At 42.7% G+C, this 13,960-nt stretch overlaps 1 protein-coding gene across 1 annotated transcript in view; it reads right to left on the bottom strand.

Annotated features, from left to right (window-relative positions):
• The window catches only part of LOC135548075 (macrophage mannose receptor 1), a 35,308-nt gene that overhangs the window by 861 nt on the left and 20,487 nt on the right, over window positions 1-13,960 (bottom strand). The window contains exons 34-48 of the mRNA XM_064977314.1: window positions 13,715-13,920; window positions 7,959-8,358; window positions 7,657-7,826; window positions 7,463-7,533; window positions 7,261-7,361; window positions 5,888-6,007; window positions 5,656-5,793; window positions 5,399-5,553; window positions 5,130-5,229; window positions 4,781-5,016; window positions 4,465-4,651; window positions 2,866-3,114; window positions 647-829; window positions 502-558; window positions 240-385 (exon numbers count right to left, since the gene is read on the bottom strand). Of these exons, the coding sequence (XP_064833386.1) occupies window positions 240-385; window positions 502-558; window positions 647-829; window positions 2,866-3,114; window positions 4,465-4,651; window positions 4,781-5,016; window positions 5,130-5,229; window positions 5,399-5,553; window positions 5,656-5,793; window positions 5,888-6,007; window positions 7,261-7,361; window positions 7,463-7,533; window positions 7,657-7,826; window positions 7,959-8,358; window positions 13,715-13,920 (2,519 nt within the window). The remainder of the gene's footprint in view (window positions 1-239; window positions 386-501; window positions 559-646; window positions 830-2,865; window positions 3,115-4,464; window positions 4,652-4,780; window positions 5,017-5,129; window positions 5,230-5,398; window positions 5,554-5,655; window positions 5,794-5,887; window positions 6,008-7,260; window positions 7,362-7,462; window positions 7,534-7,656; window positions 7,827-7,958; window positions 8,359-13,714; window positions 13,921-13,960) is intronic.

The raw sequence follows: 13,960 nt of genomic DNA, 5'->3' as shown, positions 1-13,960 counted from the left end.
ACCACCGTGCTTCTACACCTGCATTGCTTGCTGTTTGGGATTTTAGGCTGGGTTTCTGTACAGCACATTGAGATATAAGCTGATGTACGAAGGGCTTTATAAATACATTTGATTTGATATTATCCCTGTTTGTTATTTGCTTTGTTTACAGCTAAGTACTATTTCCTCTCTGGTGCTCTGCTACCATCATGTACATCTTTTATGCTTAAGAAACCACGGTTGCTATAAGCTTCACTTACCACATCAACGCTCCTTCCCGTTCTCGTTGGGAAGCTGACGTCACTCAGCTTGACTCCTCTGATGCTGAAGACGTAATAAAGCAGTCCAAATATCAAGGTGAAGACAACAATGGCCCCAATCACAGCCCCAGCGATCAGTCCTGCACCTGTTAAACGAAGGACAAAATATGAATGAATATGATCTATGTTTTTTTATGATCTATGGTTTCGGGAAAGATCTATGTTTATTTTTTCAATGTTGTAACTAGTCTAGCAAACTTACCGCTATCCTGGGGAGCATCAGTGGGAATGACTATACCACCGCCATCTGTGGTGTAGTCTGCAGGAGAAATAACAGTGGCATTTACATCTGAAAATACTGCATCAATGGACCCTGTGCCTGTCTATCAGTTATACTGAGTACTCACATTGGCGGTGGCGACAGGCATATCCTCTCTTCTGCATACAGTTGTTATCATTCCATTGTCCGTCAGGGTACATCTCCACACAGTTCTCTCCTCCCACGTCTCCATTGTGGAAGGCTTCGTTGGGCTCGTTAGGCGCCCAGTTTAGGAAAGCCAAGGACTGCATGTCTGTCCAACTCCAGCCAACTGGAAACAGGTAGAAATATTCGTATAACGTTAGACACTTAGGTGAGAAAACCACAAGGTGAAAAGTCAGTGCATCATATCCTCGTGTCGTTCCACCAATTCAATGCCGTTTGAGAAGTGTAACTTGGTTTAAAAGTCTGTAATGAAGAGCACACGATCAACTTAATTAAATAAACAGAGTTTTCCTATCTCAAGAGGTTAAATTAAAAGAATACTATATTAAGTGTCTCTTAAGTGCCAAATAAAGTAACATGGTTGACTGTAACTCTGTCATCTTAAATCAGCCATAGATCCCCTCGTGACAGGAGGGAATGGAAGCTGGTTGTGTGCAACAGGGATTGGCAATTGAATGCAAGCATCACTAAAAAAATGTAATTGCTCAAACATTTCTAGCCTGTCTATCTATAGGTAACAGGGTTTATGTGTTATTCTAGCCTGTCTATCTATAGGTAACAGGGTTGATGTGTTATTCTAGCCTGTCTATCTATAGGTAACAGGGTTGATGTGTTATTCTAGTCTGTCTATCTATAGGTGACAGGGTTGACGTGTTATTCTAGCCTGTCTATCTATAGGTAACAGGGTTGATGTGTTATTCTAGCCTGTCTATCTATAGGTGACAGGGTTGACGTGTTATTCTAGCCTGTCTATCTATAGGTAACAGGGTTGATGTGTTATTCTAGCCTGTCTATCTATAGGTAGCAGGGTTGATGTGTTATTCTAGCCTGTCTATCTATAGGTAACAGGGTTGATGTGTTATTCTAGCCTGTCTATCTATAGGTAACAGGGTTGATGTGTTATTCTAGCCTGTCTATCTATGGGTAACAGGGTTGATGTGTTATTCTAGCCTGTCTATCTATAGGTAACAGGGTTGATGTGTTATTCTAGCCTGTCTATCTATAGGTAACAGGGTTGATGTGTTATTCTAGCCTGTCTATCTATAGGTAACAGGGTTGATGTGTTATTCTAGCCTGTCTATCTATAGGTAACAGGGTTGATGTGTTATTCTAGCCTGTCTATCTATAGGTAACATGGTTGATGTGTTATTCTAGCCTGTCTATCTATAGGTAACAGGGTTGATGTGTTATTCTAGCCTGTCTATCTATAGGTAACAGGGTTGATGTGTTATTCTAGCCTGTCTATCTATAGGTAACAGGGTTGATGTGTTATTCTAGCCTGTCTATCTATAGGTAACAGGGTTGATGTGTTATACTCGTCCCACTCAGTTTTTCACCACAAAACACCAGAAAATGGCAAATTAAAGAGTTGGACCAGCTTACCTGCTTTTACATGATGATTTGACTATTAGATGTTTAAATGTTTCTATTGAACCAAATATTTAAAATAATAGTTTCACCACATTAAAATGAGAGTTCAGGTCACGTAACAGGGGGTTGACCTTAGAATGAGTGACAGATGTAAATGAATCACTAATCACATGAAATAAATAGTAAATCTCCAGAAATGACTTATGTCAATTTTATTTTAGTTAATTTTTGATAAAAGCAAGGCAGGTTAGCAGGCTAGATAACATTTTTAGCAAGGAAAGTACAGCTTAGCTAGCCTGCCTCGCTAGCTAAAATTAGCTAGACTGCTTCGCTAGCCAGTATTGTTTTATTTATTTATTTTACCTTTATTTAACTGGTTGGTCAGTAAGAACAAATTCTTATTTTCAATGACGGCCTTGGAACAGTGGGTTAACTGCCTGCTCAGGGGCAGAACGACAGATTTGTACCTTATCAGCTCGGGGGGTTTGAACTTGCAACCTTCCGGTTACTAGACCAACGCTCTAACCACTAGGCTACCCTGCCACCCCAAAGCAACACAATAACTAGGCCTTTACATTAGAGAAATGATTGGATTAAAATGGGTTGAAATGCAACATTTTGGCACTTTAACAAGACTTTATTCATATTTAAAAAATTGGATATATTGAATTCTCCATGGGTCTATTTTAAAGGGAACGTCAGTTAACAGGTTTTTATTTCTACTTCAAATAAAGAAGGTGTGCAAAAGGTTTCGTGGAACGACCCACTTACAGTTGTTGTCCCTGGTCAGGCCGATCCAGACGTTGTGAACTCTGGTGTAGTTCATCTTCAAGATGAACTCCACCTCTGGTCTACTGTGGATGGACACCAGGTCTCCTCTCACTATTTGGCAGGAGTGTCTTGCCTCTGGCCAGGAGAATCCCTGGGGCCCGTTGTATACAAAGTAGCAGTAACGACCAAAGGGGACCCAGCCTAAAAGGCATTTCCCATCTCCAGGGGCTGGGGTTGGAGGAGGAGACTCTGAGGAGAGAGGAATATAAATATTTAGTATTTTAATAGGTGACATCTGCAATTATCGGAAACCTGTGGAAAATATAGTACACTTGTCAAGAGAGGGCTAGTTAAATTAGTCTGCTTATCCCATAAGAGTCAATGCCCTGTCTAAAATGGGGGGGGGGGTCCTACTAAGCTATAATGAGTTGTTTTAAGAAGGTCGTACCAAGGATCATTTTGCTATTTGATTTAGAATTTTAAGATCCCTTGAAGAATCCCAAAAATATCCCAATTTTTTTTGGGGATTAAACATTTTATTTGGCCTTACTGCTATTAGCCACTGTCACTGGCCTACGCACCCCATAATATCAAAGAGGAATTCTGCATAAAGAAAGTTTTCCACATTTAAATTTTTTTTTAAATAAAAATATTCTAAAACATGCATCCTGTTTGCAATAAGGCACGAAAGTAAAACTGAAAAAAAAAATGGCAAACAAATGAACTTTATGTCCTGATACAAAGTGTTTGGGGAAAACCTAACAAAACACATTACTGAGTACTATTCTTCATATTTTCATGCATGGTGGTGGCTGCATCATGCTATGGGTATGCTTGTCATCGGCAAGGACAAGGGAATATTATTTTTTATATATAAAGAAACGCAATAGAGCTAAGCACAGGCAAAATCCTAGTGGTAAACTTTGTTTCATTCGTTCCAACAGACACTGGGAGACAATTTTCACCTTTAAGCAGGACAATAACCTAAAACACAAGGCCAAATATACACTGGAGTTGTTTACCAAGACAACACTGAATGTTCCTTAGCAGCCTAGTTACAGTTTTGATTTAAATCACCTTGAAAATCTATGGCAAGACTTGAAAATGGCTGTCTAGAGTGATCAACAACCAACTTGACAGAGCTTGAATAATTTTTAAAGAATAATGTGAAAATATTGTACAATTCAGGTGTGCAAAGCTCTAAGAGACTTACCCAAAAAGACTCACAGCTGTAATTGATGCCAAAGGTGATTCTAACATGTACTGACGGAGGGTTGTGAATACTTATGTAAATTTTAATTTTATTTAACCTTTATTTAACTCGGCAAGTCAGTTAAGAACAAATTCTTATTTTCAAATTTTCAATTTGAACTTGCAACCTTCCGGTTACTACTGAGATATTTCTGTATTTCTTTTTCAATTAATTTGCAAACATTTCTAAAAAAAATGTTTTCACTTTGTCATTATGTGGTATTGTGTGTAGATGGGTGAGATTTAAAAAAAATATATTTAAGCAATTTTTCAATTCAGGTTGTAACACAACAAAATGTGGAGTAAATTAAGGATATGAATACTTTCTGAAGGCCCTGTAGCTCCTACCTGAGGAGATCTTGCAGATATAGGCCTTGGCAGAATTACAGTCGGTGTCGTTCCATGTTCCATGGAAGATAGGCTCTGCACGCATTGCTACACAGCCCTCTGTTTTGTGGTTACTAGGCTCCCCAGGTCCCCAGTGAGTGAAGAACACTGACCAGCCATCTGTCCATGTATATGAACTGCTATCATCCTGTAGATACAACAAACAATCAACCAAGAGCATCTTGTCCACTTACCATAATCAAAGAAATGACAACTTCAAATGATCTTTGTTGTGATTAATGGCAGTTCAATTCAATAAAGAGGATTGGGCTATTACCTTGCGTCTTAGTCCAATCCATGCGTCTGCTTTGCCCTGGAGAACAACACCGGCCACAAAGGCCTGGTCGTAGCTCATGTCTACGCTGGCCAAGTTACCACCTTCCTGCTCACAGGCCACCTGAGCTGCCTGCCACGTCTTCGGCTCCTCCACCAGCTTGTAGCAGTTCTTATACCAGGAGATGTAACCAGAGGGGCAGGGGTTTTTGGTTGGAGCTGGCGGAGCTATACTGCTTGCTGTCAGAATTAAATTATAGAACTTTTAACAAAAAGTCGCAAAATCATTAAGCTGCAAAAAGTGAGATGTGTGCAAAAAATAAATGAAAAAATGAAAAAAAGTCAGCACTAACATTTCTTCATGGAGCAGACCCAGCTATGTTCCTCAGTGCACAAGTCATCATTCCAGCGTCCACTCACCAAGTAGTTATGGGTAATGGCGGTGCAGTGCTCCTGGGGGAGGAAATAGGTCAAAGTTTAATCTTTGTTTTAACTTGTAGCTTATTATCTTGTTTTAAACCGATCCAGTCTATGAGTGGAAAAACCATAGAACCTTTGACATTCATGGTGACCTTCAAAAACCCCTCATCTGAAGTATGCTGGAGCTGTGCATGATTCTCACCCGTCCTCCATTGTTGTTGGGTTCCTTGTCGGCCCAGTTGGTGTACAACACTGGACTCACACCATCACTCCAGCCAAACCCTCCCTCCACCAGGCTGTCTGTCAAGCCAATCCATGTTGGCAGCTTCAGATCCCTTAGATAGCTGGACACAAAGTCTGGAGAACAGAGGACATTCAAATATAAAACCACCATGAAAAAGGTCAAAGGAACTTTGATCGACTGGATCTCCAAAGCTAGAGTTGCTTCTGTAGCTTTACCGTTCTCATATTGATTGTCGATGACAGCTAATTCTGCTCCTTTACTTTGGCACCAACTCCGAGCAGAGGTCCAGTTGGCTTTCATCCCGTGCTTATGCCCTTGGAACATAAAGCACTTGTTTCGGAACAGCATCCATCCTAGAACAGACAAAGACACTGGTTACTACTAGTGTTTTGGGGGATCATTTTACAATCAGAACCTGTAGTATTAATGGGGGGGTGTCTGCCCTACCTGCTGGGCAGTATCCCGTCCAGGGTTGGGTGGGAGGAGGTGGAGTGTGGTCTTCATTAGGGTATTTCTTACACAGGTAACCTGCATTGGTACGGGCGCAGTTGACATCATTCCAGTTACCTACGAGACACAAGATGCAGAATATGTTGGATGCAGGGCTCTAAATTAACCATTTTCAACACAACATAAAAAGTTAGGAGCACAACATAAAAATTAGGAGCACAACATAAAAATTAGGAGCACAACATAAAAATTAGGAGAACAACATAAGAATTAGGAGCACAACATAAAAAGTTAGGAGCACAACATAAAAGTTAGGAGCACAACATAAAAATTAGGAGCACAACATAACAATTAGGAGCACAACATAACAATTAGGAGCACAACATAAAAAGTTAGGAGCACAACATAAAAGTTAGGAGCACAACATAAAAATTAGGAGCACAACATAACAATTAGGAGCACAACATAAAAAGTAGGAGCACAACATAAAAAGTTGGGAGCCCAACATAAAAAGTTGGGAGCACAACATAAGAATTAGGAGCACGACATAAGAATTAGGAGCACGACATAAAAAGTTGGGAGCACAACATAAGAATTAGGAGCACAACATAAGAATTAGGAGCACAACATAAGAATTAGGAGCACAACATAAAAATTAGGAGCACAACATAAAAGCACCAGAAAATAAGATTTTTAAATTGATTGAGACACAGCCTATACTGGGCCCATACAAAGTTCTAGCTACTTTCGTGCCTTAACCCTGTAAAAAGCAATTGTTGATGTTGATACAAAAACCTGTCATTGACATTCCAGTCATGTGTGGAATAGTAGGTTTCTACATCATGTGTATTGAGATGCAACCCATTGAAAATTCTACACTGTCTCTTTAAGAGCATCAAGTTCATTGCAATAATCTGATTATTGATCTTCTGAAGAAGTATCCCTTTTCCTTTCTTTCCTTAAATGTTTCGATATGCTGCTAATTAAGTTTGCTAGCTAGCTAGCTAATGAATTTACATGACTGAACAAGGTGTCAACAAATTCCCCGCGAGGGGTTTTGGTACAGCCTGCGAATTGTTTTACGAACGTATAGACACGACAGGAGAAAAAAAAAACATTGAGTCGGTAATATATGGGTCATACAGTATCTTTTTACCTGACAATCCGTTTATCGCATTAGTAATGATGAAACAGTAACGAATCTGTGCGCACTTTTATCTCTAAGGCACTCGAAAACAACAGTACAACGAAGACTAATCATTATTATCTGGTTGCAAAATAGCAAAATATGCGACCAAAATTGTTGGATGGGAGTTGAATATTTTTTATTTCTATTTATTTATTTCTATTATTTCTGTTTACATCAGTACCTTGATGTCTGTTCATCTGGACACACTGTTCCTCCCCGTTGGCATTATTAGGCTCTCCCAGACCCCAGAAAACATATGTGACAGGGGACCAGTCCACCCACCTGGGTAGGGGAACAGAGATAGGTGGTTAGCAGTCTTGACAATTGTCCCACACCATATTGTACAACAGTTTGGGTAGTATCAATACAAAGGAAAGACATACTGGTACTGGTCTGCTGCGATGCCAAACACAAGCATTCCAATCCATGATGATTCAGCCCGTCCCGTCCCAATCTGCAATGTCAAGAAGTGTTACTGAGAGGAGCCGAACACGGAGAGTTTTTGTAACATCTCCCGCACAACCGATAAACAAAACAAACACAAAAAAAAAGGTCTGCTTGGACAAGCATTTCACACCATCGTGTTGATGTACGCCTGTTCATCTTTGTTTAAGATGGAGACCAGTAGAGCCTTCTCATCGTAGCAACGGGACATAGCTGTCTGGAAGTCTACTATGTCGGTGTCATTGTAGTAGTAGCAGATGCCATTGTTCTTCCTCCAGACAGCGTTGGTACCGCAGTCAGGTGCTGGAAAAGATACAAGCCATTTCTCAGGGTCATACAGGTCATAGAAACTTCTGGAACAAATCAATGATCATGACTCTATGGTGCCATCTTATGGTTTAACAATGCGATCAGAGGTGCACTAAGCTAAACTACCTGGAACAGGAGGAGGGGGAACTGGAGGCACGATGGGTTTCTTCCCCTTGGAGATCATGCAGATCCAGTCCTGATGGGCATCACAGTTGAGATCGTTCCACCAAGAGGACGTCCCATTTGTGTTGCTCACCATCTCTACACAGTCCTCACGACCCTCATGGTTGTTGGGCTCCCCAAGTCCCCAGTTGGTGTGGCTCACAGGAGTAGCGTCACTCCAGTGGTAACCTCCATCTGTAGGGTTGTGTTTCAGACCGATCCACTTGGACTTCCCCTTGGTGTACGTGGACAGGAAGTTCTCTTCCTCCATGTTATGGATACTGACAAGGTCTGCCCCCCTGGAGATACAGTCTTCACGGGCTGCAGGCCAACTCTTCTTCTTGGAGAAGTCCACCATGAAGAGCTACAACAAACATTTCGAGACACTCAAGTTTTTTTCAGTTCATATATTGTTGAGGCTCTTTACCCTGTATCAGTTCGGCAGTTCAGATGAAGCTGGTCTGTTTCTTTATTCTGTACTAGTTCAGCAGTTCAGATGAAGCTAGTCTGTGTATATTTACCCTGTATCAGTTCAGATGAAGCTAGTCTGTGTTTTACCCTGTACTAGTTCAGATGAAGCTGGTCTGTTTCTTTATCCTGTACTAGTTCAGCAGTTCAGATCAAATTAAAGTTTGTCACGTGCGCCAAATACAACCTTACAGTGAAATGCTTACTTACAGGCTTGAACCAATAGTGCAAAAAAGGTATTAGGTGAACAATAGGTAAGTAAAGAAATAAAACAACAGTAAAAAGACAGGCTATATACAGTAGCGAGGCCATAAAAGTAGCGAGGCTACATACAGACACCGGTTAGTCAGGCTGATTGAGGTAGTATGTACATGTAGATATGGTTAAAGTGACTATGCATATATGATGAACAGAGAGTAGGCAGTAGCGTAAAGAGAGGGGTTGGGGGGGGGCACACAATGTAAATGTCCTAGACTTGGCACTCCAGTACCGCTTGCCATGCGGTAGTAGAGAGAACAGTCTATGACTGGGGTGGCTGAGGTCTTTGACAATTTTTAGGACCTTCCTCTGACACCGCTCGGTGTAGAGGTCCTGGATGGCAGGCAGCTTAGCCCCAGTGATGTACTGGGCCGTACGCACTACCCTCTTGAGTGCCTTGCGGTCAGAGGCCGAGCAATTGCCTTACCAGGCAGTGATGCAACCAGTCAGGATGCTCTCGATGTTGCGGCTGTAGAACCTTTTGAGGATCTCAGGACCCATGCCAAATCTTTTTGGTTTCCTGAGTGGGAATAGGCTTTGTCATGCCCTCTTCACAACTGTCTTGATGTGTTTGGACCATTCTAGTTTGTTGTTGATGTGGACACCAAGGAACTTGAAGCTCTCAACCTGCTCCACTACAGCCCCGTCGATCAGAATGGGGGCGTGCTCGGTCCTCCTTTTCCTGTAGTCCACAATCATCTCCTTAGTCTTGGTTACATTGAGGGATAGGTTGGCACCACCCGGCCAGGTCTCTGACCTCCTCCCTATAGGCTGTCTCGTCATTGTCAGTGATCAGGCCTACCACTGTTGTGTCGTCTGCAAACTTAATGATGGTGTTGGAGTCGTGCCTGGCCATGCAGCCGTGGGTGAACAGGGAGTACAGGAGAGGACTGAGCACGTACCCCTGGGGAGCTCCAGTGTTGAGGATCAGCGTGCCAGATGTGTTGCTACCTACTCTCACCACCTGGGGGCGGCCCGTCAGGAAGTCCAGGATCCAGTTGAAGAGAGAGGTGTTTAGTCCCAGGATCCTTCGCTTAGTGATGAACTTTGAGGGTACTATGGTGTTGAACGCTGAGCTGTAGTCAATGGACAGCATTCTCAGGTAGGTGTTCCTTTTGTCAAGGTGGGGAAAGAGCAGTGTGGAGTGCAATAGAGATTGCATCATCTGTGGATCTGTTTGGGCGGTATGCAAATTGGATTGGGTCTAGGGTTTCTGGGATAATGTTGTTGATGTGAGCCATTAACCTTTCAAAGCACTTCATAGCTACGGAAGTTAGTGCTACGGGTCTGTAGTGATTTAGGCAGGTTGCTTTTGTGTTCTTGGGCACAGGGACTATGGTGGTCTGCTTGAAACATGTTGGTATTACAGACTCAATCAGGGACATGTTGAAAATGTCAGTGAAGACACCTGCCAGTTGGTCAGCACATGGCCGGAGCACACGTCCTGGTAATCCGTCTGGCCCCGCAGCCTTGTGTATGTTGACCTGTTTAAAGGTCTTACTCACGTCGGCTACGGAGAGCGTGATCACACAGTCGTCCAGAACAGCTGATGATCTCATGCATGCCTCAGTGTTGCTTGCCTCGAAGCGAGCATAAAAGTGATTTAGCTCGTCTGGTAGGCTTGTGTCACTGGGCAGCTCGCAGCTGTGCTTCCCTTTGTAGTCTGTAATAGTTTGCAAGCCCTGCCACATCCGACGAGCATTGGAGCCGGTGTAGTATGATTGAATATTAGCCCTGTATTGACGCTTTGCCTGTTTGATGGTTCGTCACAGGGCATAGCAGGATTTCTTGTAAGCTTCCGGGTTAGAGTCACGCACCTTGAAAGCGGCAGCTCTACCCTTTAGCTCAGTGCGAATGTTGCCTGTAATCTATGGCTTCTGGTTGGGGTATGTACGTACAGTCACAGTGGGGACGACATCCTCGATGCACTTATTGATAAAGCCAGTGACTGATGTGGTGTATTCCTCAATGCCATCGGACGAATCCTGGAACATGTTCCAGTCTGTGCTAACAAAACAGTCCTGTAGTTTAGCGTCTGCTTCATCTGACCACTTTTTTTATAGACCAAGTCACTGGTGCTTCCTGCTTTAATTTTTGCTTATAAGCAGGAATCAGTAGGATAGAGTTGTGGTCGGATTTACCAAATGGAGGGCAAGGGAGAGCTTGTATGTGTCTCTGTATGTGGAGTACAGGTGATCTAGAATTTTTTCCCCTCTGGTTGCACATTTAACATGTTGATAGAGATTTGGTAGAACTGATTTCAGTTTCCCTGCATTAAAGTCTCCGGACACTAGGAGCGCCACCTCTGGTTTCCTGTCTGCTTATTCCCTTATACAGCTGACTGAGTGCGGTCTTAGTGCCAGCCTCTGTCTGTGGTGTTAAATAAACAGCCACAAAAAGTATAGCTGAAAACTCTCTAGACAAGTAGTGTGGCCTGCAATTTATCACATTATACTCTACTTCAGGCGAGCAAAATCTAGAGACTTCCTTAGATTTGGTGCACCGGCTGTTGTTTACAAATATGCACAGACCGCCCCCCCTGGTCTTACCGGAGTGTGCTGTTCTATCCTGCCGGTGCAGCGTATATCCCTCTAGCTGAATATCCATGTCATCATTCAGCCACGATTCCATGAAACATAGGATATTACAGTTTTTAATGTCCGGTTGGTAGGATATTCGTGATCATACCTCGTCTAATTTATTGTCCAATGATTGCACGTTGGCGAGTAGTATTGATGGTAAATGGCAGCTTTCCCACTCGCCTTCTCCGGGTCCAGACGAGGCATCCGGCTCTTTGGTCTCTGTACCTGCATCGCTTCCTCTTACAAATAACGGGGATTTCGGCCTGTTGGGTGTTTGGACAAAGTCCTGTGCATCTTCCTTGTTGTAGAAAAAATCTTATTCTAATCCGAGGTGAGTGATCCTGATATCCAGAAGCTCATTGTCTAATCCGAGGTGAGTGATCCTGATATCCAGAAGCTCATTGTCTAATCCGAGGTGAGTGATCCTGATATCCAGAAGCTCTTAGTCTAATCCGAGGTGAGTGATCGCTGTCCTGATATCCAGAAGCTCTTAGTCTAATCCGAGGTGAGTGATCCTGATATCCAGAAACTCTTAGTCTAATCCGAGGTGAGTGATCCTGATATCCAGAAGCTCTTAGTCTAATCCGAGGTGAGTGATCGCTGTCCTGATATCCAGAAGCTCTTTGTCTAATCCGAGGTGAGTGATCACTGTCCTGATATCCAGAAGCTCTTTGTCTAATCCGAGGTGAGTGATTGCTGTCCTGATATCCAGAAGCTCTTTGTCTAATCCGTGGTGAGTGATCGCTGTCCTGGTATCCAGAAACTCTTAGTCTAATCCGAGGTGAGTGATCCTGATATCCAGAAGCTCTTTGTCTAATCCGAGGTGAGTGATCGCTGTCCTGATATCCAGAAGCTCTTAGTCTAATCCGAGGTGAGTGATCGCTGTCCTGATATCCAGAAGCTCTTTGTCTAATCCGAGGTGAGTGATCGCTGTCCTGATATCCAGAAGCTCTTTGTCTAATCCGAGGTGAGTGATCGCTGTCCTGATATCCAGAAGCTCTTTGTCTAATCCGAGGTGAGTGATCTCTGTCCTGATATCCAGAAGCTCTTTGTCTAATCCGAGGTGAGTGATCTCTGTCCTGATATCCAGAAGCTCTTTGTCTAATCCGAGGTGAGTGATCTCTGTCCTGATATCCAGAAGCTCTTTGTCTAATCCGAGGTGAGTGATCTCTGTCCTGATATCCAGAAGCTCTTTGTCTAATCCGAGGTGAGTGATCTCTGTCCTGATGTCCAGAAGCTCTTTGTTTGCCGTAAGATACGGTTGCAGAAACATTATGTACAAAATAAGTTACAAATAACGCGAGAAAAAAAACACATAATAGCACAATTGGTTTGGCGCCTGTAAAACTACTGCCATTTATTCCGGCGCCATTTTAACTTTTGATGAAGCTGGTCTGTATCTTTACCCTGTGCTAGTTCAGCAGTTCAGATGAAGCTGGTCTGTATCTTTACCCTGTGCTAGTTCAGCAGTTCAGATGAAGCTGGTCTGTATCTTTACCCTGTGCTAGTTCGGCAGTTCAGATGAAGCTAGTCTGTATCTTTACCCTGTACTAGTTCAGCAGTTCAGATGAAGCTAGTCTGTATCTTTACCCTGTACTAGTTCAGCAGTTCAGATGAAGCTAGTCTGTATCTTTACCCTGTACTAGTTCAGCAGTTCAGATGAAGCTAGTCTGTATCTTTACCCTGTGCTAGTTCGGCAGTTCAGATGAAGCTAGTCTGTATCTTTACGTTGTAACAGTTCAGATGAAGCTAGTCTGTATCTTTACGTTGTAACAGTTCAGATGAAGCTAGTCTGTATCTTTACCTTATACTAGTTCAGATGAAGCTAGTCTGTATCTTTACAGTGTATCAGTTCAGATGAAGCTAGTCTGTATCTTTACGTTGTAACAGTTCAGATGAAGCTAGTCTGTATCTTTACCTTATACTAGTTCAGATGAAGCTAGTCTGTATCTTTACAGTGTATCAGTTCAGATGAAGCTAGTCTGTATCTTTACCCTGTACTAGTTCAGATGAAGCTAGTCTGTATCTTTACGTTGTAACAGTTCAGATGAATCTAGTCTGTATCTTTACCCTGTACTAGTTCAGATGAAGCTAGTCTGTATCTTTACGGTGTATCAGTTCAGATGAAGCTAGTCTGTATCTTTACCTTATACTAGTTCAGATGAAGCTAGTCTGTATCTTTACGGTGTATCAGTTCAGATGAAGCTAGTCTGTATCTTTACCTTATACTAGTTCAGATGAAGCTAGTCTGTATCTTTACGGTGTATCAGTTCAGATGAAGCTAGTCTGTATCTTTACCTTATACTAGTTCAGATGAAGCTAGTCTGTATCTTTACCTTGTAGCAGTTCAGATGAAGCTAGTCTGTATCTTTACCTTGTAGCAGTTCAGATGAAGCTAGTCTGTATCTTTACCTTGTAGCAGTTCCTGAAGTGTCGCTCAGCCGTCCAACCGTCCGCACAGTCCGATGAAGGGGGAGGAGTTGGAGGTTTAGTGGGCGGGGTGATGTCAGGCCTTGGTGTCTCACACACGAATGGGAACACCTCAGTGCATGGCTTGTCATCCCAGAACCCACCAGTAAGGCCCGTAGTCATGGCAACGCAGGTTCCCGCATGGTTATCTGGAGGATCACAAAGACAATAGTAAACAATTCAACTGAT

The sequence above is a fragment of the Oncorhynchus masou genome, chromosome 11, assembly GCF_036934945.1.
Source record: "Oncorhynchus masou masou isolate Uvic2021 chromosome 11, UVic_Omas_1.1, whole genome shotgun sequence".
Classification (NCBI taxonomy): Eukaryota; Metazoa; Chordata; class Actinopteri; order Salmoniformes; family Salmonidae; genus Oncorhynchus; species Oncorhynchus masou.
Note: the sequence above shows the minus strand (reverse complement) of the source record. Positions and strands in the feature narration are given on the sequence as shown.